This window comes from Cetorhinus maximus, chromosome 22 (assembly GCF_964194155.1).
Source record: "Cetorhinus maximus chromosome 22, sCetMax3.hap1.1, whole genome shotgun sequence".
Lineage (NCBI taxonomy): Eukaryota > Metazoa > Chordata > Chondrichthyes > Lamniformes > Cetorhinidae > Cetorhinus > Cetorhinus maximus.
The window spans coordinates 24,126,757-24,154,191 of record NC_135900.1 but is presented as its reverse complement, the minus strand read 5'-3'; the positions used below and the strand labels follow the sequence as shown (position 1 = coordinate 24,154,191).

Sequence of the window (27,435 nt, the reverse complement as noted above, 5' to 3'; positions counted from 1 at the left end):
CTACATCTGTGGCTGCAGGCTGCCCTGTGAAGGGGCTTCTCTCCACAATGGTCACTCAGCAGCTGTGGCCATTTCTTTTCTTCATTTTTGTAAAATGTGCTGAGAGAACGCCTCAAGATGGAGGCTATCTCTTATTTACCTGCAACAGCAGGCTGCAGCCCCTATTGGCCCTCCAGCTTTGAGGGTTCTGTTGTCAAATGAAAAGTTCTGCTCACTATGAAGCTACATATTGAAAAAGAAAACTCCTGATGATGAGACTTGTAGGCCTGCTAATGGGAGATACCTAAGCAGGCCCAAAATTTGTAAACAGCAATTGTACCCATGGATACCACATCACAAGTGGTTTATTTTCTCTAATCTATTCACCCTTTTATGTTTTATTGGCACTACACGCGTTTTTTCAGCTCTAATTTTCTTCTGAAGTACATTTATATAGATTTATTTGCTTGTTTTGGCTAGGCATACTTCTGTGCGCTGGTTCCCAGTGATGTCATGCCGAGTGTCACGGTTTGACTGCTGTTTCACAGCTCCAAGTGAACGTTTGATGTAAGTTCCAGCAGTGACTTTCAGAAGGCACAAAGTATTGGTCAGAAGCCACTGTTAAAACTTCTCATGTTTACAGTATAGTTTAAAACAAGCCAAAGTGACAGTCCTGACTAATGCCTGAATTAGATATTCATCTGTTTTAGCAGAATGTCAGACTGCAAAGTCAGTCTAATACTCAACAAAGGCACTGTAGAGTGGCCAGTCTGCTTTGATGGGATAGTTTTCTGGAGGAGAAAAAAAACAGTAATGTGATTATCCCACTGAAATGACATTCAAATTACTCAGGCATTTGGCTTAATTGAAACCACCCATACAGTCCTCTTGTGCTGTTGATTAGCGCTTAGCTGATATAGGAGCATAGCAATCTTTGGGTTGTTCATTGAATGTCCTGTGAAGTAAACAAAATAGCTTCTGTTTTATTTGTGCCCTTTGCTTTGAAGATTGAGAAATCTAGAGTACGAGTGGTACAAAGAAATATATTTAGAGTGACTTGAATTTTCCTACTGATAAATTAATATCCATGGCAAATTTTGAATGTTGATATGCTGGAATGACATCTGAGTGCTGGGGAAGAAGTGACCTCACACAGTGCAGGAAGTTTTAAAAGGCTATTTCCTCCCCAGGTGTAGGCCCAAAAATAAAAATGAGGCATTAAGACTATTGGGAAAACCAGTCCTTTGGGATTAGGGCTCTATAACTTTAAAATTGTGTCCATTCTCACATTTTCTTCCTATATTTCTTATTATCTCCTAATATTGCCCACCTATCGCCCATGCTCCCAGGCTTCTGCTTCTGTTGCTGAGGGGCCATTTGCCACATTTATGCAAGACTAATCTAGGGTTACTCTGCTCAATATCTCCTGCATGGCATATTGGAGGTCAGTAGCTTGTTATGTTGAGAATCAGGAGCATGAATCATTTTTCTGCCTTGTAGCACACCATATTGGACCTTCAGCATGCTGTACTCTCATGCCGCCTCCTGGGATCCTTTTTTTAAAATTGGCTTCGAGCAAATGGTTGGAAACACTACTTGGGGGGGGTGTGGGGTTGCATTGTCTCTGAGGTTTAAGTATACATCCTATTCAAGAAAAGAAGGTACTTGAATTTTATATAGTGCCTTATATGACCTCGACATCCAGTGCTCTACAGTGCTCTACAGCCAATGAAATACTTTTGTAGTCACAGTTGTAATGTAGGAAACGGGCAGCCAATTTCCACACAGCGAAGCCCCACAAATAGCAATGTGATAATGACCAGATAATCTGTTCTAGTTTTCTTTTTTAAATAAAACTACTTTGGCAGTACCTCAGTTGTGTAGTATAATTACCACTCCATTTCACAGAGGCGCTTTTGTCATGCCAGTGAAATTGGCAAATGATGCTGCAATCAGTACATGATAGTAAACTCCATTGTCACAATAGTGATAAAATACACTACTTGTCTTGACAAAGAAAGAAATAAACATAATCTACATATTTATAGCACCTTATAACACATCTGATAAACATTCAAAGCATTTTTTATACAATGATTGTTTTGAAGTGTATTAACTATTGTTAGGTCGGCTCAACTGACAACTATTTTGTGCAGAAATAGATCCCATGAACAGCAGTGAGGTAAGTGAGAAGTTAGACCTCTTTTGGTGCTTGCTGTGTAGAGTTGTAACCTGCAGTTAACAGTGTAAAAAGGCCTGCCGACTACTTTCCTTCAACCTGAGTGATGGGGAAGAAGGAGAATGATCCAGTTCAGATTTATTGCATGCTGAAAACTAATTGTAGTTACGGAGGGAATAATTTAGAGCTGATTTCAGGAGGAATTCTTTATCTTTCCCTTGCGTTATTTTCATCACAACTGCTGTCAGATCAAAAGCCTTCCTAAAATTTGGTATTAAACTTCCGAATCACATGTGGTGATATTACTTGAGGACAGGATTTATGTACATTATTTATGAGCATTTAGATTAAACTCTAATGTTGTCGACCATCTCCATTGTGACCATAGTCACAACCATATCACTCCATTTAAAGTCTCAAGATGGAATCTACAAATATACATCAAAGCGTCACATAGTGATGACAGAATTAAATATTATCCCACACTTAAGAATGCGCCGATTGCTTTACACACTGTACCAATGCCACAGAACTTACCATTTTCACATTATTCCAGTTACCTCCAAAGAATTCTTTGTTATAATTAAAGAGCAGAGAAAACTACTTGATTCCAGTCTTGTGGATTCAGCTGCATTCATGCTTTTCCATCCTCTCATATTACTCCCCATAGTTTGAATTTGGCTTTCGTTTCAACATAATCCCTGCCAGTAACTGGATTTAATGATGTACTGAGTCTTGTACTACTACCTCACTTGCAGCTGTGTCTGATCCTTGGTTGGTTCTGTTTTGCATTCATTTTTTATTCCATTTATCTGGCAGCAATTTAGCCATTTTCTTTCTTTCTGTGGCTGTCTTTGTGTTGTTTCATTGGCCCCCATTTATTTCCCGCAAGGTGCCTTCAGAGTAGTCAGTAACTCGACTGCGATATCTTACCTTTGAATAATATAATTTTGTCAAAATATTTACGGTCTGAACTGCATGTGTTATAGTTTGAACTTAACAAGATATGTGTTTTATATTGAAATGCTATTGTCACAGGAAATTGATATGGCTTCTATTGTCATCAAATATGAAAGAGAAGTGTATTTTACTGAGAGGTCACACGATCCTAAGCATTAGGAAGGGAGATATATTAGTGTCTTTCAACAATTACTTAGTGTTCTTGTTGTGCTTTAAAATTGCTGGTTTGAGGCAGCCTCAGAACAAATGTGTACATTCTCACTGACGTCTAATGAACAGTTTGGAGTTTCCAGTTTTCTCCCCAAAACGATGCTTTAAGGTGGACTATGGAAGAATCAGTACTGAGTCCAATGTAGCTGCTGGACATGGCCTGCAGCAGGTGCTGAGGGAACGAACAAGGGGGAATAACATACTTGACCTCATCCTTACCAGTCTACCTGTCGAAGATGCATCTGGCCATGACAGTATTGGCAGGAGTGACGACCGCAGAGTTCTTGCGAAGACGAAGCCCCGTCTTCACATTGAGGATACCCTCCATTGTGTTGTGTGGCACTACCACCGGGCTAAATGGGATAGACTTAAAAAAGATCTTGCAACTCAAAATTGAGCATAAGGCACTGAATGTGGGCCATCACCAGCAGTAGAATTGTATTTAACTACAATCTGTAACCTTGTGGCTTGGCATATCCCTCACTCTATCATTACCATCAAGACAGGGGATTGACTCTGGTTCAATGAAGAGTGCAGGAGGGCATGCCAAGAGCAGCACTAGGCATACCTAAAAATGAGGTGAAACTACAACACAGGATTACTTGCATGCCAAACCGGCATAACAACATGCGATAGACAGATCTCATAACCAACAATCAAATCAAAGCTGTGCAGTCCTGCTACGTCAAGCCATGAATGGTGATGGGCAATTAAACAACCAGTTGGAGGAGGAGGCACCACAGATATCCCCAATCTTAATGATGGGGTAGCCCAGCAAATCAATGCAAAAGAAAAGGCCGAAGTCTATGTAATCATCTTCAGTCAGAAGTGCCGAGTGGATGATCCATCTCAGCCTCCTCCTGAGATCCCCAGCATCACAGATGCCAGTCTTTAGCCGATTCAATTCACTCCACATGATATCAAGAAATGGCTGAAGGCACTGGATAACTGCAATGGCTATGGGCACTATAACATTCCATCAATAGCACTGAAGATATGTGCTCCAGAATTAGTTGCGCCCTGAGCCAAGCTGTTCCATTACAGCTACAACGCTGGCATCTATCCAACAGTTTGAAAAATTGCCTGTCCACAAAAAGCAGGACAAATCCAACCTGGTCATTTACCACCCCATCAGTCTACTCTCGATCATCAGCAGAATGGTGGAAAGTGTCGTCAACAGTGCTATCAAGCAGCACTTTCTCAGCAATAACCTCCTCACTGATGCTCAGTTTGGCTCCGCCAGCGCCACTCAGCTCCTGACCTCATCACAACCTTGGTCCAGACATGGACAGAAGAGCTGAACTCCAGAGGTGAGGTGAGAGTGACTGCCCTTGACATCAAGACAGCATTTGACTGAGCATGGCATCAAAGAGCCCTAGCAAAACAGGGGTCTGTTGGAATCAGAGGGAAAACTTTGTGCTGGTTGGAGTCATACCTAGCACAAAGGAAGATGGTTGTGGTTGTTGGAGCTCAATCACCTCAGTCCCGGGGCATCACTGCAGGAGTTCCTCAGAGTAATGTCCTAGACCCAATCATCTTCAGCCACTTCATCAATGACCTTCCCTTTATCATAAGGTCAGAAGTGGAGATCTTTGCTGATGCTTGCTCAATGTTTAGCACCATTTGTGACTCCTCAGATACTGAAGCAGTCTGTGTCCATTTGCAGCAAGACCTGGACAAAATTCAGGCCTGGGTTGATAAGTGGGGAGTAATATTCATGCCACACAAGTGCCAGGCAATGACCATCCCCAACAAGAGACAATCTAACCGCCTCTCCTTCACACTCAATAACATTACAATCGCTGAATCCTCCACTATCAACATCCTGGGTGTTACCATTCACCAGAAAATAAACTGGACCAGCCATATAAATACTGTGGTTACAAAAGCAGGTCAGAAACTGGGAATTCTGCAGCAAGTAACTCACCTCCTGATTCCCCAAACCCTGTCCACCATCTACAAGGCACACGTCAGGAGTGTGATGGAATAATCTACTTGCCTGGAGAGTGCAGCTCCAACAACACTCGAGTAGCATGACACCATCCAGGACAAAGCAGCCTGTTTGATTGGCACCCCATCCACCACCTTAAACGTTCACTCCTTCCACTGCTGACTGACAGTGACAGCAGTGTGTACTATATACAAGATGCTCTACCTGCTAGAAGGACAAGGGTGGCAGATGCATGGAACACCACCTCCTGCAAGTTCCCCTCAAAGTCACACAACATCCTGACTTTGAAATATAAATACTGTGGCTACAAGTATTTGTTCCTTCACTCGCATTGGGTCAAAATCCTGGAACTCCCTCCCTAACAGCACTGCGAGTGTACCTACGCCACATACACTGCAGTGATTCATGAAGGAAGCTCATCAGAACCTTCTCAAGGGCAATTTGGGACGGGCAGCAAATGTTGGCCTAGCCAATGGTGCCCATATCCCATGAAAAAATAAATTAAAAAAAGAATCCTGGCCATACTCTTTGTTCACATGTATGCAGTTTCCGACAGATTGTATATTGTTAAGAGATTTATCTTTCCCAGTCCAATTGTAATGCTGTTATTGTTGGCATGGCTAAGATTAGTTAACTCAGGCATAATCTAGAGATAAATGTTTGGCCTTACTAGGCCAGAATTTTCCAGCCCCATTGGTGTCCGGTGTCATGGCGTGTGGGGGGAACGACAATATGGCGATACAGCCAACAATCGGTTTCATGCCGTTGTGAAACCAGTTTGCGATAGTCCGCTCCACCCGTCAATGGCGGGCCGCGTTTCCCACTGCCACATGTCGGGAAGCTAATTTCAATACTTCCGCATCTCATTATAAGCCCTGCTCACTGGAATCATCCCCCCAGGCTGGATCATCCGGCACCATGTCGACGTATTTCACAACTGTACATAAGCGATGTGCACCTGACGAGCTGCACTTCGCTCGGGACTTCGAGGTTTGTTTGCCTACCTTGCTTCGCGGTCATCAGCACCAGGCTTCGCAGACAGCACCACATCACTTTTAGGGGGCTCACAGGCAGTCTGTACTTACCAGACCAGTCGTAAGGTGGAAGTGGCTTTTCAACAGCTGTCGGTCTAGGTCTTGCTTGGGGAAGGGGGAGAAGTGGCCTAAGGCAAAGTAAAAGGCTGCAGGGCAAGGGCTGGATGGGAAAGAGGGGTTTCCCAGGGTGTGTGTGGGGGTACATGTTGATCTGTGCAAAACAGATTTGTATGCAAAACAAAAATAGTTGTAAAATCCTTCGAGACTGCCTCAAGACGGTGAGGGCTGAGGAGGCAGTCTCCAGGGGAGATAAGGCCAGATTGAGATGCGAGGGTGTGTGTGAGAGAGTGAGTGGTGATGTCCCTTGAGCTGACCGTGAGTGAGATGCCAGTGAATGTGTGAGGGTCTTGTGAGTGTGTGAGTTTAGTGTGATAAGATGGTTGCCTTACCCTTACAACATGGATGAGATCATTCATTCGTTTTCAGCACTGGATGGCCGACCTCTGTGCATCATTGGCACTGACCACCACTGCCACCGCCTCCCAAGTTGGAGTGGTGAGACTAATGAGCCTCCTGTGGCCAGAGTGGGGTTAGAGGACATTGTGGCGGGCCCCCATGGCATCCAGAAGGCGTCCCAGGGATGTGTCACTGAATCGGTTTGCTGCACTCATCTTGGCTTTTGGGGCTGTGTCTTCACCAGAGCAATCCTGGGCTGTAAGCATTGAGAAGTGTGTGCGCGGGCGCAGTTTAAATATGGGGCCCTGCGTGAGGAACCGGCGAGGTAACGGCATGGCGGGCCGATTGGAGGCCGCCCACCATCGACATGGAGTGTTTCCTGCGACTGCCTAATGAATGAGGCGAGAATGGAACTATATGGCGTGAAAACCCGCCATTGCAGCCAGTGGGTACAACAATTTTTTCCCCGCCCATTACCACACTTTGTGCAAATCTGGCACGATTCCACCCCTAGTCTGTATGGTTCAGTATCTCCAAAAATTGTAATTTTGTAGTTTTGCCATATCGGGAACCTCTACACAGGAGTTTTAAAGCATACAACACAATACAGTAGCAAGCACCAGATAAAAGGTACCAGTAGGTGTGTACATATTTCCCTTTTAACATTTAGAATTGTACAGTATTTCAATTTCAATTTTCCTTGAAGCAAAGGATTTTACAACTATTTTTGTTTTGCATTCAACAAATTTGGATATAAACTGATATTTAGGTTAAATGAAGATCAATGATAATGTCTGCATTTGGCTAGGTTTAACCCAACAGTCCTCTCATCACTCCATTATTATTAACCATAAGGAGCAGAAGTAGGCCAGTTGGCCCATCGAGTGTGCTCCGCCATTCAATAAGATCTTGGCTGATCTGTTAATCCTCAACTCCATTTTCCTGCCTTTTCTCCATAACCCTCGATTCCCTTACTGATTAAAAATCTATCTCAGCCTTGAATATACTTGACAACCCAGTCTCTATGGTAAAGAATTCCACAGATTCACTACCCTCTGAGAGAAGAAATTCCTCCTCATCTCTGTCTTAAATGGGCAACCCCTTACTCTGAGATTATGCCCTCTGGCCCTAGACTCTCCCACAAGGGGAAACAGCCTCTCAGCATCTACCCTGTCAAGCCCTCTAAGAATCTTATATGTTTCAATAAAGTCACCTCTCATTCTTCTAAAATCTAATGAGTACAGGCCCAACCTACTCAACCTCTCTTCATAAGAAAATCCCTCCATCCCTGAGATCAACCAAGTGAACCTTCTCTGGACTGCTTCCAATGCCAGTATATCTTTCCTTAGATAAGGGGACCAAATTGTTCACAGTATTCTAGGTGTGGTCTAACTAGTGCCTTATATAATTTTAGCAAGACTTTCCTATTTTTATACTCCACTCATTTTGAAATAAAGGCCAACATTCCATTTGCCTTCCCTATTACCTGCTGAACTTGTATGCTAGCTTTTTGTGATTCATGCACGAGGACCCCCAAATCCCTCTGTGCTGCAGCTTTCTGCAGTCTTGCTCCATTTAAATAATATTCAGCTCCTCTATTCTTCCTGCCAAAGTGCATAACCTCACATTTTCCCACATTATATTCCAGCTGCCAAGTTTTTGCCCACTCACTTAACCTGTCTATATCCCTCTGTAGACTCTTTGTGGCATCCTCACCGCTTGCCTGCCCTATTTTTGGGTCATCCGCAAACTTGATGATAGTACATCCACTTCCCTTATCCAAGTCATTAATATATATTGTAAATAATTGTAGCCCCAGCACTGATCCCTGTGGCACTCTATAGTTACAGGTTGCTACCCTGAAAATGCCCCCCTTATCCCAACTCTCTGTCTTCTATTAGTTAGCCAATCCTCTATCCATGCTTATATAATACCCCCAACACTATGGGCTCTTATCTTATTAAGTAGCTTTATGTGCAGTACCTTATCGAACGCCTTTTGGAAATCCAAATATATTACATCTACAGATTCCCCTTTATCCTGCTTGTTACCTCCTCCAAAGAATTCTAACAAATTTATCAGGCATGATTTCCCCTTCATGAAGCCATGCTGACTCTGCTTGATTATATTATGCATTTCCAAATGTTCTGCTATGACATCCTTTATAACAGACTCTAACATTTTCCCAATGATGGGATGTTAAGTTAACTGGCTTATAGTTACCTGTTTTTTGTCTCCCTCGCTTTTTGAATAAGGGTGTTACATTTCTAATCTTCTGAGACTTTTCCAGAATCTAAGGATTCTGAGCACATCCACTATCTGTGCATCTACTTCCTTTAATATCCCTGGATGCAACCCATCAGGTCCAGGGAACTTATCGGCCTTTAGCCCCATTAGTTTCTCTAGTACTGTTCTCATGATAGTTATTGTATTAATTTCCTCCCTACCGCCACCACCCCCCCCACCCCAGCCCGTCCCTTGATAATTTAGTATTTTTGGAATGCTATTAGTGTCTTCTACTGTGAAGACTGAAGCAAAGTATTTATTCAACTTCTCTGCCATTTCCCGGTTCTCCATTATTATTTCCCCAGCCTCATTCTCTAATTCTTATTGTACTGCTGCATAAAAAGATAAGATTTTGTAATACTTAGTAAAAAAAAAGGAAGTGTTACTGTAGAATAATTTAAAAAATAATCTTAAACATCCCTCTTTTTATCTCAGATTTGGGATCTAACCCACACTGATGGAATAAATGTTTGATTTTTCTACTGGTTGCAAGGATTGTACTGAACCCATTGACCAGTCCATACCACAAAACGACCCACAATTCAGCAAAGATTGGCACTAAGGTAGACGTCTTCCTGAAAAGGCCACAAAGAAGGCTATTTTGAGAAATGACAAATTGCTACTGTAATGAGCATTCTTCTAAGGCTAGACTTAAGGCATATTGATGGAACACAGCAGTGCTTGATACTGACATTGGAAGAAAACTATAGGGAAGAATTCCATTCCCTGGTATTGACATCTTTCATGCTGTGGAACACAAAAGTAAAATTTGAAATATATATAGTACTGCTGAAGGTTGTAAATGGCATTGTAATAAAGTTAATTGAGAAACAAGAAAGCCCAAATAACTTAATAACAATGGCCGACCATACAGTACCTCAACATTGAGAACAAGCACCTATTTAGTTTGAGTTATTGCATTGTCTTCAAATACTAGTTTTCTTGATTAAGTTTTCGAGATTAGCTGATACGTTAGCAATTACTTCTCCAAAAATAGCATCTTAAAATTACTTCAAAATATGAATGCGTGTGAATGAAGATAATGAGTTCTTCATTTTTCTTTCTCTGCAGAATGCTGTCAGGGACCATGGGGGTTTCCTATGAGCCAGTACTTGAGAGGCAGCGTCTGGCGTTGTGGACGGAACGCTAGAATGTCTGCATGTCTGGTACATTTTCACATATGCCTTGCAATTTATTGCATGTGATGCATCACTTTTAGTAAATATAAAGTAAATTATAGAGTCATCCAATTCAAAGTTTAAAAATCTTGTTTTCATCTCACTTTGTAGCCATTAGAAAGAGTGACAGTTGGCCATGGGGTAAGTGCATCCATTTATATTCTACCTTTGACAACCAATGAATATGGTCATTTGATTTTAAACTTCACTGTAATTGTGGTTTATGGAACTTTAATTTCCCTTTCTTAGAGTCAAATAATATGAAAATTTGAATAGCAATAGCACTATAGAATGTCTTGGAAATGGGAATAATTTACCAGCTTTGGGACAAAATACATGTGCTATGGACTGACTTCAATAGTTCAGAAAGTATAAGCATGCTTTTCCAATGAAGCCAATGAATGCACAGTTTCTTTCCCTCTGAATAACAACCAAGGATTGGAATTCTCATCATATGGCATTTGTACAGTACTCAGATAAGACCCAAGTATATTTTTGTAAGGAAACTATTGTAATTGACTAATGGATGTAATGTGTAGGTTCACAAATTTAACATCATATCTCAGGGCTGATAGTGCCCAACTTAATCAAGGACATTCCCAGATTAGACCTCTGTTCTAGGCTTAGTTATCTGATCTCAGCTGAACCAGTGGTGGGGCAATAATTTAATTCATTATCCACAAGCTAAAGGAAGAATAGTTAGCCAGGGTTCCTGCTCCTGATCATTATCCATATTTCTTGCAGCACAGAGCAAAAATATGCTTGAGCATATGTGGTGCACAACTGGTTTGGTCACCCAGCAACAGATCTGGCTGACTAGATCAGCCACTGTCAGACCTTGCTGTCCTTTATCAAAACTGTTCACTTCTCTAGGGTCATCCTGGAGAACAAAGATAACTCCACCACCAACAAATCCTTAAACCACCTCTTCCCTCCCCCCTGCACACTCATCTTCAACAAAAAGTAGATCATGGGCTTCCCTATCACTAAGGTGGAGACCATCCATTCAACAGCATCTGGTGCATTTCTTTCCTTCCCACTTGCCCACCATGCCCCTTATTTTCCTCATTTACATGCTGCTCCTTGTTGGCATTATCAGAAAACACAAGGCTAGGTTCCTCCCATATGCTGTTGACATCCAACACTGCCTTACCCCTAACCATCTTGAACCGTCCTGTGCTGTGTAAAGTACATCTGACATTCAGTCCAGGATAAACTACAATTTCCTCTGTTATCATGGGAAAGAACAAAGCCATCCCATCTCTGGACATTCTGAATTCACACCTCCCCATCGCAACAGTTGTCTTCTTCCACCTCCATAATATCACTTTTGTAATTCCAGACTAGTGTAAAGAAAATACAATTTTTTTTTTCAATATTACTGTGGGAAACTGTGAAGCAGGCTTGTGGGGATTGTGTGTGTGTGACTAATTTAATTAGACTGAAGGCAGTCAGACTGCAATGTTTAAATCATCAAAGGGTTAGGTGTAAAGCAGACATTTTGAAATGGAAATGAGTGAGCTAAGATGGGTTACCAGTAGATACAGCATGAATAGGAATTTGCATTAGGAAATAAATGAGGAGTTGATCTTTTAGCTGGTGAATTTCAAAGGGAGAAAAGGAAGTTTTATAACTGGCAAAGAACATAAATTATATAAAGCAAAGTTATTAAATTTATTTTTCCCGAAAGTGGTGGCCATAAAGACAACATGAATGATTCTTGGTTTTGGGAAAGGTAAATTTCAAAAGACAGTTAAGAACAATGGGTTTAAAGATGAAAGGAGAAAAATGTATTTAAGGAAACATTGAAAGCTGTGTGAGGTATGTGTGGCCATATGATCTTGAAGAGTGTGCTGTGCGAGCACAGTCTTGTGAAGGAAGCAGCTTCTAACCACCCCAGAGAAGTGTCTGGTTGTTCCAGAAAGCAGGGTTTTGCTACAATCCACCTTGGATTTCCATTGTCGAGTAAGAGGGAGGGAGAAGCTTATGAAATATTTCCCTTTTAGCAACAGTGGGTGCCTTGCGGTAATGTTACTGGATGTTTTATAGATTAAGAATCTATAGCAACTGTTGCCTGGAAAAGGGTGTTCATTTGAGGGTCTAGCTAAGTAGAAATCTTTTGGGAAATGCAATAAGACTAAATTTAACTGTGCAACTGTAATCCTGTGTGTTTAAGTTTTCTTTTGTTAATAAATGTTTTAATTTAATTTTAAAACCTCCAAAAGTGGTAGTGTAATCTTTACTTCTAACTTCAGTACACATACCTTCTTGTAATAAATACAAATTGCAAAACCGCTGTGATAGCCTGACTAAGTTTCCCTTTGGTATTTGGTCAGACTGACAAATACCACCTGCCTTATCATAACACTAGTCTATTGCAATGGTTTGCTGTCTGGCCTCCAATCCTCCAGAAAATTCCAGTTTATCCTAATCGCATGCCCATATCATATCCTGTTCCGAGTCCCACTCAACCCTGTGCTCACTGAGGTTACCTTAACTCCCAGTCTCCCAATGTCTCTATTCTAAAATATTAATTTCTTCATTATCCCTTATTTTCTTTCATGGCTTCACCCCTCCCAATCTCTCTAACATGCTGCAGCCCTACAACTCTCCAAAAACTCTACTTACATCTGACTCTGGCCTTCTCTTCATCGCTCGCTCCCTTCGCCCCACCAGTGATAACAGTTACTTGAGTCATCTTCACTCAATGCTCTGGAATTCCCTCCCTGAACTTCACTGCCTCTCCTCCCTCCCCCTCCTTAAAACCTACCTCTTTGATCAAGTGCGCCCAAGGCTTGATTGTGTTTCTTTGAAGCATCATGAGATATTTTTCTATATTAAAGCCGCTATGTAAGTGAGCATCCTTGGTTACATTTCATGTAAATGTTGTTTTAGAATTGGTTAAAACTTGATGATAAAACATCTCCTATTGTTGAATTGTGTGTATTTGTGAGGAATGACCTTTTTAGTGAGATACTGCAGGGCTGCCAGTGCTTTTGGAACCATACTCCAGCATAACCCATAGAGGAGAATCAGAGGAAGAATTATTTTTGATTGTGTAAGAAGTATTGGGCTTTTTCTTGATTTAATTCAAAATACTTTCATCTTAACAGAGAGACTTGAGAATACTAGGCAGAACTTTTGTTTTTATTATTTTTGAAGTATGAGTTTCATAAGGGGTACTGGTCTTTCTTAGAATTCTTAAAGCACTAGATAGTTCATGTGCAAATTCTAAGGAAGTTCCTCTCCAGCATGAATGGATATAATTTCTGTCATGGTTTGACATATGTTCCACATTATTTCTTGGTAGAAGGATATGAGATCCCTTCAAACTGAGCATTTTGTTATCCCTTTGCTAATGTGATGAACATATTGACAAAGAGTTAATCTGAACCTTACCCCTGCCCCCGCTTTCTTCTGTTGTTTGGTTCTTCATGCATAGATACGTAATGAATTAGAGAACTATTTCTATAGTTTGTGATGTCCTTTACTGCATTTAGTAAAGGAAATGTTTTGGAACATATGCCGGAATTTTCTGGCGGAAGAGGCCTGAATCTGGAAGTCCCATTCCTGAGCACAGCACCTACCATTTTTGCGGGGGCAGGAATAGGCCCCAGTCAAGATTCGTGCATGAGCATTTTGCAGAGGAAACTGCCCATAGGAATCAGCAGCTGCCTTTACTCATGTGTGATTTTGACGTGTGAGGTGTCTGAAATCCATTGTGCACAGTTTAGACCCGGTAGGAGCAGGTCTGAACTTTGCAAATTTGTTCGGAAAGGCAGGATACCCTTTTGAGAGGCAAGGTACCCCTTTAGATATGACCCCAGGACACCTTTGGTGGAGATCAGGTGCCCTTTGAGGGAGGTGAGGTGCCCTTTCAGAAAAGCCAGGTGCCCTTTTGGAGAAATAAGGTACCCTTTGGGAATGTTAAAATTAGGCATGAATGTGTGTAAAAAACGTATAAGCTCATTGGAACTGTGAAACTCATTGGAACTGTCAAAAATATCAAGATGAACTTTCAAGAGGAGCTTTAAAAAACAACTGTTAAAAGTGTTGAGATGAACTGTCAAGAGGAGCTGTAAAAAAACAGCTGTCAAATGTGTCAAGATGAACTGTCAAAAGGAGCTGACCAGGCATTTCAAACTCCTGCCCTTTAACTCTTTGAAAAAACTGTCTGGAGCATTAAAAAAAATGATTGCTTGCTATTTTACTCCATCTGTTGTTATAAGCCTTAGGGCTACCACTACTGGATTAGTGCTGCATGACTGATTTCACAATTGTCCATTGAAGGGTAGGGTGTCTGCCATTTAAAAGCTGAATGACAGCTTAAAGTGGTTTTAGGCTTTTTGAAGTGAGACTGTTAATTCCAATGCTTGTTTTTGTAAGGGATTGTGCAATTGAATGAAATGTTTATTGTTATAAGGGACAATGTAGTTGAAGGACTTAAATGTCATAAATGGTTTTTTTAATGAATGAGTTTTTTTTTAAAGTCTGCAATAGACACTTGGAACTTTATTTTATTTAATCGCAGCATGAATCCTGAGGTCTGCCCATGGTGGATGCTGGGTGAGTTGGCATGATAAATGTAAGGGTAAAAGGTGGTGGGGTCATGAGTTGGCATGAATTGGCACTTAGTTGGCATAGGGGCTGTAAAGGGCCATGAGGGGTGGGCATGGATTGGTATGGAAGGTATGAGGGGCCATGGGGGTGGTCAGAGATACATAGGTTGGCATGGAAAGTATGAGGAACCATGGTGGGGTGGGGGCATAGGTTGGCTTGGATGGGTGGGGCATGGTCATTGGGAGTGTGTGAGAGGTGAAGGCTGGAGGGCTGTTTTTTTTTTAATGTCTTTGACAAAGTGCTGGTGCACCAAGGCAGACCTTCCGCCTTGCCTGCCTCCACACCAGGCATTCTGTGCACTCATTCTGGGGGCAACAAGTCTGGCTCCCAGGGATCCCTGCTACATCAGAACAAAATCTCAACTTCTGGGGCATTTTCTCCTGGTTCAGGTTTGCAGAGCCAGGAAATGCCCAACTCTGTTCTCCCAACCTGGGAGTGAAAATTCAGACCCATGTCTACAAAGATCCATTAAGGACAATGACCAGAGGAAAATGAGTGAACCACATATCCTGTCCCCATAAGCAAGGCAAGGCAATCACCTGAAGTATTCAACTGATGGAGACAAACCATTAAACCTAATAACTTGAACAATGGGATCCTGGCTGAAAGGGGAGATTCCCAGATGTGAACTGATTAAGTTAAAAGAGGACGTACACCAGTGATGATCATGTTGGAAAAACAGGGTGACAGTCATGTGACAGGCCCGTCCTTTATGTGTTTAAACTTCGGCTTTCTCTGCAGTAAGAGGACAAGCAGCTGACACGCTGCTCAGGAGAGAAGACCGAGCGAGGTCCCTCCTTCCTCCCTCTCCAACCTTTTTTTGCAAGTTTTCTTAAGTTTAAATTTTATATTAAGAGTTAGGTTCTTACTTTCAAACACTTAGTTTAACAGCCTTGTTAAACAGGAGCTGCATGAAGTGGCAGTTATCTGCCAATCAGCTGAAAGCAGTTGCCCCCAGTAGGTGATAATTATTGTAGCAAAAAGCTGAGCTAGCTAGTGAGTCATCAGAGGCTCTATATGTAAACAGAGAGGTTTTGAACCCGCACAGAGAGAACGCAGGGACATGAGAGTAAACGTGAGTGAGACGTAGATTGAGTGGGTAGTTGGGAGTTTGGTTCAGGTGGAAATTCAGTGCTGACGGGCAAAGAGGTGCTCTTTTTTCTACTTTTTTCCAGCCTCCAGCTGGTGAGTTTCCTTCCTTGTTTCCAAGCTAGATGAATGTAACTTTCTATTACTTTATCTGTGTAAGTTATTAACTAATTGACTAATTAAATAAATTACATTGGACAGAAATGTCAGCGCTGGTGGTGTGCCATGACTGCAACACGTGGGAACCTGTGGATTGCATTGCAATCCCAGACAACTATTCCTGTTCAGATTGCTGAGCTGGAGTCTGTGTTGTGGATATTGTGGGGCATCAGGGAGGAGGAGAGTTATCTGGACACTTTGTTGTAAGAGGAAGTCACACCCCTTAGGTTAGGCAGAGCATTAGAGTTGATCAATGGTCAGGGTAGGCAGGTATGGGGAACCAGCATGTAGTGATGGAGGAGCCTCAGCCCTGACTTTGTCCAACACATACAAGGTGCTTGGTACCTGTGTGGATGAGGAGAAGGACTGCAAGGTGGATGAATGGTCTAACCATGGTACCATGGTGAAGGATGCCATTCGAATTGGGAGAGTGAAGAGGAATGTAGTAGTGATAGGAAAAAGTATAGTCCATGGAATAAATACCATGGTGCAGTGACTGTGCAGTCACGACCGAGAGTTCTGATTGCCTGCCCGGTGCCAGGGTTAAGGACATCTCCCTGTGCCTAGAGAGGAACTTGGAGTGGGAACAGGAGAATCCCGTTGTCATGGTCCAGGTGGGAACCAATGACATGGGTAGAACCAGCAATGATGTTCTGCTAAGAGAATTTGAGGAGCTAGGGACCAAATTAAAATGCAGAGCAATCTCTGGATTGTTATCTGCGCCATGTGCAAATTGGCATAAAGTCAAGCAGACCTGAGAATTAAACATGTGGCTCAAAGCGTGGTGTGGGAAGAAGGGGTTTCGATTCATGGGGCACTGGCTCAATACTCAGGGAAGAGTGAGCTGTTCCATTTGGATGGGCTGCAATTGAACCAAGCTGGGACCAGTGTCCTGGCCAGTTGTATAACCAGGGCTGTGGACTGGGCTTTGAACTAACAGGGACGGGAAGGGCTTGGATAAAGGGAGATTTAGAAATCCAAAGAGAAATGTCGAGGCATCAAAACAATATAGCAATGTGGGTAAAGGTAAGCAGAGGGACAGAGAGCTTAACAAAGTTTGTACATCAGTGAATAAGGATATTGCAGGGAACAGAAGTAAAAATTGAAATTAAAGGTTCTTTGTTTGAATGTGCAAAACATTTACAATAAGGTAGAAAAACTAGTGGCACAAATAGAAATAAATGATTTAAATTTAATTGCCATTACAGAGAGATGGTTACAAGACGATCATGGGTGGGAAATTCCAGGGTATACAATATTTAGGAAAGACAGACAGAATGGCAGAGGAGGAGGTGTGGCTCTGATAGTATAAGATGACGTAAGGACAATAGTGAGAAAGGATCTGGTCTCAGAAAATCCTGAAGTAGAATCAGTATGGGTGGAAATTAGGAGTAGCAAGAGTCAGAAAACACTGATTTAAGTAGTTTATAGGCCCTCTAACAGTAGTTATATCATTGGGAAGAGCATTAAACAAGAAATTATTGGAGCTTGTAACATAGGCAATGTAATAATTGTGGAGGGACTTTAATCTTCATGTAGACTGAGACAATCAAATTGGCAAGAGTGGTCTAGAAGCTGGTTTGTAGAATGTTTTCATGACAGTTTCTTGGACTAATACATTGTGGAACCGACTGGGTTAAAACTAACTTAGATCTAGTATTGTGAAATGAAACAGGGTTAATTAGAAATGTCGTGGTAAAAGATCCTCTGGGAAATAGTGATCATAATAGTGATCATTGAATTCCATATTAAGTTTGAAAGTGGCATATTCCAAACATAAACAAGAACCTTAAACAAAGCCAGTTACATAGGTATATGGAGAGAGCTGGCCAAGGTTAATTGGGTAAATAGACTAAAAGGTATGGAGGTGAATGAACAGTGGGAAACATTTAAAGAAACAATTCAAAGTCTTGAACAAAAATACATTCTATTGAAAACAAAAACTCAACTAGAAAGACCCAGCCATGGCTCAATTTACTCAGGAAGTTAAGGATATTATTAGATTAAAAGAAGAGGTTTACAATGTTGCAAAAAACGGTAGCAAGTTTGAGGATTGGGAGTGTTTTAGAAACCAGCAGAGGACCACCAAAAAGTTGATAAAAAGGGAAAAAGTAGAATAAGCGAGTAAACTAGCCAGGAATTTAAAAACAGATTGTAAGAGCTTTTTAAGTATATAAAGAGGAAGAGACTAGCTAAAGTAAACTTTGGTCCCTTAGAAGCATAGACAGGAGAAATTACCATGGGGTGGGGGTTGAGGAAATAACAGAAGCATTGAACAAATATTTTGTGTCTGTCTTCACAGTAGAAGGCACAAGTTTCAAACCAGAAACTGATGGTAATCTAGGGGCCAAAAAAAACTTGAGGAAATTAAGGAAATTAACATCAGCAGAGAAAAAGCATTGGTAAAACTTGAGGGACTAAAATCCGACAAATTCCCAAGACTTGGTGGCCTACACCCTAGGTTCTAAAAGAGACAGCTGCAGAGACAGTGGATGTGCTGGCTTTGATTTTCCAAAATTCCTTAGATTCGGGAACAGTCCCATTAGATTGGAAGTTGGCAAACGTTACACTACGTTTCAGGAAGGGAGGGAGAGAGAAAACAGAGAACTACAGGCCAGTTAGCATAACATCAGTTGTTGGGAAAATGCTGGAATTTATTATTAAGGAATTCTTAACAATGCACTTAGAAAAGCATAGTATGATTAGAATAAGTCAGCATGGTTTTACCAAGGGGAAATCCTGTTTGACAAATTTATTAGCATTTTTTTGAGGATGTAACCAGTAGGGTAGATAATGGGGAACCAGTAGATGCAGTATATCTGGATTTCCAAAAGGCATTCAAGAAGGTTAGTAGGCAAGATAAGGGCTCATGGAGTTGGGGGCAGTGTTTTAGCATGGGTAGAGATTAGTTAAAGCCGAAAGTGGGCATAAATGTTTTTTTTTTCAATTTGGCAGGCAGTGAATAGTGGAGTGCCACAAGGATCAGTGCTGGGGCCTCATCTATTTGCAGTTTATATTAATGACTTAGATGAGGAGTCAGAGAGTGAGGTATTGAAGTTTGCTGATGATACCAAGCGAGGTGGGAAGGTATGCTGTGGGAAGGACACAAGGAGGCTGCAAAGAGATTGAGACAGGTTAAGTGAGTGAGCAACAAGATGGCAGATAGAGTATAATGTAGGGAAGTGTGAAGTTACTCACTTTAGCCGTAAGAGTAGAAAAGCAGAATATTTTTTAAAAAGTATAAAACTTGTATGTGTTGATGTTCAAAGCGACTCAGGTGTGCTTGTAAAAGGAATGCAGAAAGTTAGCATGCAGGTGCAGCAAGCAATGAGGAAGTCAAATGGCATGTTAACCTATTTTGCAAGGGGATTGGAGTACAAGAATAATGAAGCCTTGCTGCAGTTGTACAGGGCTTTGGTCTGCACATTTAAGAAAGGATATACTTGCATTGGAGGCGGCACAGCGAATGATCACTCGATTGGTCCCTGTGATGAGGGTGTTGTCCTATAATGAAAGGCTACGTAAATTGGGCTTATATTCCCTGGAATTTAGAAGAATGAGAAGTGATCTCATTGAAACCTACAAAATTCTGAGGGGCTTTGATAGGGTAGACGCTGAAAGATTCAGCGTGGATTTACGAAAGGGAAATCATGCTTGACAAATCTACTAGAATTTTTTGAGGATGTAACTAGTAGAGTTGATGAAGGGGAGCCAGTGGATGTGGTTTATTTGGACTTTCAAAAGGCTTTCGACAAAGTCCCACATAAGAGATTGGCGTGTAAAATTAAAGTGCATAGGATTGGGGGTAGTGTATTGAGATGGATAGAAAACTGGTTGGCAGACAGGAAACAAAGAGTAAGAATAAACGGGTCTTTTTCTGAATGGCAGGCAGTGACTAGTGAGGTACCGCAGGGATCTGTGCTGGGACCCCAGTTATTCACAATATATATTAATGATTAAGATGGAGGAACTAAATGTAATATCTCCAAATCTGCAGATGACACAAAGCTGGGTGGGAGGGTGAGCTGTGAGGAGGGTGCAGAGATGCTTCAGTGTGATTTGGACAAGCTGAGTGAGTGGGCAAATGCATGGCAGATGCAGTATAATGTGGATAAATGTGAGGTTATCCATTTTGGTAGCAAAAACAGGAAGGCAGATTATTATCTGAATGGCTATAAATTGAGAGAGGGGAATGTACAATGAGACCTGGGTGTCCTTGTACACCAGTTGCTGAAGGTAAGCATGCAGGTGCAGCAGGCGGTAAAGAAGGCATGTGATATGTTGGCCTTCATAGCGAGAGGATTCGAGTACAGAAACAGGGATGTCTTGCTGCAATTGTACAGGGCCTTGGTGAGACCACACCTGGAATATTGTGTGCAGTTTTGGTCTCCTTATCTGAGGAAGGATGTACTTGCTATAGAGAGAGTGCAGTGAAGATTTACCCGACTGATTCCTGGGATGGCGGGACTGACATATGAGGAGAGATTGAGTCGATTAGGATGATATTCGCTGGAGTTCTGAAGAATGAAGGGGGGATCTCATAGAAATCTATAAAATTCTAACAGGACTAGACAGAGTAGATGCAGGAAGGATGTTCCCGATGGTGGGGGAGTCCAGAACCAGGGGTCACAGCCTGAGGATATGGGGTAGACCACTTAGGACTGAGATGAGGAGAAATTTCTTCACCCAGAGAGTGGTGAGCCTGTGGAAGTCATTACCACAGAAAGTAGTTGAGACCAAAACATTGTATGTTCTCAAGAAGGAGTTAGATATAGCTCTTGGGGCGAAAGTGATCAAAGGGTATGGGGAGAAAGCAGGAGCAGGCTATTGAGTTGGATGATCAGCCATGATCATAATGAATGGCAGAGCAGGCTTGAAGGGCCAAATGGCATACTCCTGCTCCTAGTTTCTATGTTTCTGTGTTTCTATCGTTTCTGCTGGTTGGGAGTGTAAAACATGGGGGTGCAGTCTCAGGATAAAGAGCCAATCATTTAGGACTGAGATGAAGAGAAATTATTTCACTCAAAAGGTTGTGAATGTTTGGAATTCTCTACTGCAGAGGGTTGTGAATGCTCCATTGGTGAATATATTTAAGGTTGGGATAGACAGATTTTTGGTCTCGCATGGAATGAAGGGATATGGGGAGCGGGCAAGAAAATGGAGTTGAAGCCCAAGATCAGACATGACTGTATGGAACAGGCTCAATGGGCCATATGATCTACTCCTGCTCCTGTTTCTTGTGTTCTTGTGTTCTTTTGAATCCTGTTTGTTGACTGTGACCACCTGGAGACACCCCTGCTGCAGACAGAGATATCTTGAAGGAAATCAACCCCACACTACTGTCTCCATAAGGATAGCCAAATCAGTTGGCTACTCCTTTAAATCGCATCCATGAGGGAAACAGCAGAATCACCGAATTCTTCCTGAAGGCAACCAAGTCACCAGCCCACACAAACTGTATACCCCTTTAATTCTCTCTGGACTCTAACTTGTTTAATCTACCCTTCTCCACTCAGTATTTTATTTGTGCATGTGCTTGAACTTTGAGTGTAGTGTTGGTGTGCAAAAGTTGGAGCGTATTTTATGATTTTTACTAAGACCGGATTAAGTACAATAAAAGCTATCCTTTTTCTTTGTTAGAACTCAAGATTGTGTCTTTTATGATCATGCTGCGTAAACAGTTAAACACTATGAATTGGCGAGTATATCCTTTCCAAAAAAACAGTTGCGGTCCCATGAGGAGAGGGAAAAGAGGGGAGCCTCCGACCCCTCCTCACCTGATCGTAACAGTAGATTCAGTTGCTGATGAGTAATTGTTTGATTGCCTAGTTGCTCATTCAGAGTAGGAACTGTCGCCCATTTTGCACAAAACCGTATTCACAATTTACTGTTGTTTCCATCATTTCTGTAGGTGTGACACATGACAAGCCATTTTCAGAAGTCAGCTGGCTGCTTGGCATTTAATTAGAATATCCCAGAATTCCAAAAGCAGTTCCAGCAGTGCGGCTGTTTTATAGAAAACAGCAGCAAAAACCACAAAAACAGAGCTAGAGTGAAAACTCAAAATGGGGTTGACTTTCGGCATGACAAAAAGTCAAATGTATAAATAAACCCTGCAGAGTAGATCGTTGGCACTCCTGTGATTATGCAGTTTTTACAGTATTTTTACCAGCTGTTGAGATCACTGGGGATTGTTATTATCAAACTCATTACACTCTTAATCTCTTCACTGTGTGAATGTGCTAAATTACATTTGTCCATTTGTTCTGAATTGACAGTGATTGTTCTTTTGTTGTTGGCAGCTTCCTTCTGAATCCTTATTTTATCGTGCTGTTCTGCAAGTTATTATCAAAGAGCACTTTGAAAATGGAAAGGCATTCACCACACTGCAAAGAACGAAGTATGTTTTGGAAGTTTGCTTGAAATTTCAAGAATATTACAGTCGGCATCTCTTGGATGTTTTCTGACATAGACTATAGGGAGGACACAGTTCATTGCACAGCATCTGAGGACAATTAATTGGAATGGAACTAGGGGACTGGGTGGTAGGGTGGGCTTGCACATTCCACTTTCATCTCTAATTAATTAAGTTTCAAGTAATGGGACAACAAAGCTCCTCTTTCTGTTGGATGTGACAGTCCTAAGTAGGAGGAATTTGGAAAGTTTCATTCTAGTTCCAGTGAGGATGTGTTCATAATTTGGAAGTAGATTAGTTTATCTCGCAAACAAGTGAACATTTTGCAATAAGGGTGGTCTTCTGAGCTTGTCATTAATGCACGTCCTTGGATCACAGTGGCAGTATCATTTGATCTTGCTACGAAAACCAAATTGCCAATTTCTATCTCTATCTCACTATTTTAGAAACATAGGAACAGGATTAGGCCAGGCAGCCCTTCAAGCCTGTTCCACCATTCTTTCATGACTGATCTTTATTTACCTACATATGTAAATTCCTGCCGAACAGAAATCTCTTAATCTCATTTTTCAAATTTTCAATTGACCTAGCCTCATCAGTTTTCTCGGGGCAGAGTTCCAGATTTCTACTACCTTTTACATCACCCTGAACAGCCTAGCTCTAATTTTAAGGTAATGCTCCCCCTTTATGGGCTCGCTCACCAAGGCAAATTTGTTTATCGCTGTCTACCCTATCATATCCTTTAATCAATTAGATCACCCTTTCCCCTCCCTCCCAGAAACACACAAGGGTTCTGCTTGTCCTAACTTTCCATTCCACCATCTCTCACGTTCAAAGTCTCCACCATTTCCACCACTGCCAGCATGATGCCACCTCCAAAAACATCTTCCCCTCCCTCTCCCTTATCAGCATTCTGAAGGGACCATTCTTTCCTCGACAACCTAGTCCATTCTTCAGTCACCCCCAACATCTCGTTCCCTTCCCAAGGCACCTTCCCATGCAATTGCAGGAGGTGTAACACCTGCCCTTTTACCTCCTCTTTCCTCATCTTCTAAGGTCCCACGTAATCCTTCCAGACGAAGCAGCGATTTACTTGAACTTCTTTCAATTTAGTATACTGTATTTGCTGCTCACAATGCAGTCCCCTTCACATTGGGGAGACCAAATGTAGAATGGGTAACCGCTTTGCGGAACACTGCCACTCAGTCTACAAGCATGACCTCGAGTTTCCGATTGCTGCCATTTTAATTTACCACCTTGCTCTCATGCTCACATTTCTGTCCTCGGGCTGCTGCAATATTCCAGCGAAGTTCAGTGCAAACTTGAGGATAGCACCTCATCTTCCCATTAGGCACTTTACAACTTCTGGACTGAACATTGAGTGCAACAATTTCAGACAAGGAATTCGGTCTCCCACTCTTTTTTTTTTGCCATGTGCTGGTTTGAAACTTGTTTTTCATGTTTGTTTTCTGAGCTGCCCATTTTTCTGGCATTTACACTCACTCTGGACCAATACTTTGTATCTTTACTACAACCATTATGTTATGATCCCAGCTGAGGTTACCCCTGGACAAGCCTGATCCCAGTATGGAACCTGGCTTGATAGATCCTAACTTTTATTTGTTTCTTTAGGTACATGGAGAGTGGCCACTAAACAGAGTCATTGGAGTCAGCTAATGAAGTTTTAACAAAAGAATAAAACAAGAAAAGATGAAGTGTATTACAATACTCCTTCACCCACAGCTATACCTTTACAGATGTATACAGATTTGTAAGGATAACACAAGTTACAAAAGCTATCTTACACTTTAATGTTCACAGTAAGTACACAGTCCAAGTACTAATAGGCACTCTGTGGTCAAATACACTACACTCTGAAACCAAGTGACAGATGCCACCTCAACCAGATACTATTGATCTCTCCTCGACTCCCCCCAGATGCTTGTCACACCGTGAGCCAACCGGTCTCACTGCACTCCATCTTTCACATGAGGGTTTCCAATCTCCACTCCCCCAAGACCTCGCCTTGGAATCTTCTCCCAAATCGACGCTTTTTCTTAGAAGCCTTCTGCAAGGGTTCAACTTCAGGGTTTCGAATTTTCCTTCTGACGTTCCTCTTCCCTGGGTCACCACATGCATTCAAGCTGTCTTCCATGCACTCTGTCTCTCTGACTCAACCGTCAACAGTACACCACTGCTCCACATGCCCATAGCAAAGAGTTACAGACCTTCAGCCATCTCTTTGGACCTTCTTGCCTCTTGCTAGCTGTTCTCGCTTTAAATCTGCTTTCTGCAGCTTTTGTCTCTTTAAATCTGAAGCGTGGAGTCTTTCTTACCCCTCATTCTTAACTTCACTTAACAGGACCTTTTTCAAGCTCTTGTCCTTCCTTTGACTGAAAGGTCTGCTTGGGACTTTCTCTTGTTCCACTACCCTGGATTTTTGAGATTTATCTTTAGCTTGGGACTGGCTGTCTCTCCCATTTGCTCCAGTCTCTCCTGGCAGTTAATTTCAAAACCAACTTTAGCTTGGAGCTGGCTATCTGCCCCTTCTAGGTGGCTTTTGTTTGGCAGCTGTCTTCCAAACCAGCTGAACTCCAACAATTTCTAAAACAAACTGCTGTTCTAGCTTTTCTGTGTGTGTCTGTGGGAGGGACAGCACTGTTTTTCTACTCTTGTGTTTGCTTAACTTCTTAAATTGTAAATTCATTAGAAATGCAAGCACCTTTTTAAAGTGAAACTAAAACTCCATTTGACCTTTCTTAACACGCAGAAACAGAAATACAAATCAAACTTAAACTTTAAAGCTAAAACTCATTCCTAACACCTACAAATGCCAATATAACTTAACCCTGTCTCTATTTCCTAACACATTACCACTTCTTTTGCTTTTTGTTCCATGACATCTTTATCATTAAATCTCTCCCACCCTCTCCCATATTCCAGACCTTCCCTTTTGTTCTTCCTCCCCTTCACCCCTTTTGATGGCATATAACCCATCACATTTCTATCCTTCAGTTCTGAAGAAGTCATATTTGACTCAAAATGATAACTCTGTATCTCTCTCCACAGATGCTGCCAGACCTGCTGAGTATTTCCTGCACTTTCTGTTTTTAGATAATCTCTTCCATTGTCCTACATTGATGAAGAACATGCCATTTGGAGTTTATCTCCCCTTAGTCCTTAAGATGACTTACAAATCTGTGCGCCCCATCCCACATTCTGAGAAATACCTGTGTTGCATCGTTTCCATTTCTCAAACAGCGTATCCTTATGGTATCTTGTAGAGAAATAGCTGAACTCTCAACTTGCACTAAATTTGAGAGCATTTCTTTTCAGGAGAATCCATTGGGGGCTGGTTTGAGATTAGCTGAAGTAATTTCACCATAGAATCCATTATAATACTCTGAAACAGGACAGACTTTCATCTAATCTCTCTGGGCTGAATTTCAACTTGGGTCCACAGGTGGTCAAGCATAGTATTCTTATTCTAACACATTGCACCGTTTAGTTTCTTCAGGTTATGTAGGTTTTAATGAAATAAGATGAAAAATGAAATAGAAGTTGATAGTAAGAGTTGTTAAACACATTAAATTTAAACATAATATTGCTGTAAAATTGATACTGCAGTTTGGAAGTATTTCAGCTGGAATGACAGGGTTTTGTCGTGTGCATGTGAGAGCAGTTGTGAATTTTTTTTTAATGGGCATTGATGGGTTTCTTTTTCCACAGCTTGCAAAAATAAAATCTTTTTGAAATAATTTTATATGTAAAAAAAACATGTTGAGTGAGCAGCTGATCTGCATGCTAATTGAGAAAGGCCTTCTAGCTCTTTCAGGCTTTTTAAGAAATGCTGCTGATTAAATGTGTGACACGTATGGACTTTATAATCCAAGGAAGTTCTGTACAGTAGTACATTACCTATGTGCCCCATTTCCGTTAAAATAATTACAATTTACTTAAGTAAGGTTTCCCTGTGTCAAAACAAATGATTGCAATTAAAATGTCTGCAGCTCCTTTAGTAGTAAATTCAATTGAAATGATTGTGTTTCATGACTTTTTTCAACTTACAGCAGCAAACATGTTGGCAAGATCTATTCCAAGTCTTCATCCTTTGTGGATTACACCAGAAAATCAGTAGAAAAGCTGGGAATGGATGGCTCAAAGGTTGGTAGTATTATTTATTTGTTCAAGCTATTCCTTGGATTGAGACTGGCACAGTTTACCAATTTCATGTCAGGCAAAATACCATTTTCTTGTGCTGTCTGCTACTAGATGTTGCTAGAGTGTTTAAACGCTTTTAGTCCTGCATGAATACTAAGGGTCTAGTAAATTTCCTCCATATGGTTTTAAACTGAGTGTTAACCTGTTTAAAATCAATTGGTTAATGCCTGTATTCAAAAAGCACAAAGAGAAATTTAGTACAACCACAATAAGAACTAGTGTGGAAACTGGGCTGGTTAGAATGGGTTTGAATCTGGATTTCTGCTGCCACTGAACTAGACGATCTTCTGTGAATGAGTTTCATTGCATCAAGGCTAGTTATGGACACAGAGCATCCCCACCAATCAACAGAGAAGCGTGTTCCACCTTGAAGTTTGTGCCATTGCAAGCCATTGAAAGTTAATGGGCCACACAGACTTCTGGGGCAGGATTTTCCCTTCGTTGGGTGGGTGTGGCGGGCGGGCCCGGGAACGGCCGTCAAACGGACCGCTGCCCATGATCGGGCTCCAACCATGATTTCACACTGGCGGGCCGATTAACATCTGCCCAGCCTGAAATGCGGCTCGGCACTGGCCGGGAAGGGCCAAGCAGGGCCGGGGGCCTGTCGGCCGCCGGGCCCAGCGGCAACCCAGTGGCTGGTTTAAAAGTGGCCCAGGGACCCATTGGAAGACTGGCATGGAGGACATCCCTTGAACCTT

At 41.8% G+C, this 27,435-nt stretch overlaps 1 protein-coding gene across 1 annotated transcript in view; it reads left to right on the top strand.

Annotated features, from left to right (window-relative positions):
• Positions 1-27,435, top strand: part of mettl25 (methyltransferase like 25) — an 88,304-nt gene that overhangs the window by 42,705 nt on the left and 18,164 nt on the right. Inside the window, 4 exon segments of the mRNA XM_078567933.1 lie at positions 10,127-10,221; positions 10,345-10,374; positions 22,404-22,501; positions 26,587-26,680. Of these exon segments, the coding sequence (XP_078424059.1) occupies positions 10,127-10,221; positions 10,345-10,374; positions 22,404-22,501; positions 26,587-26,680 (317 nt within the window).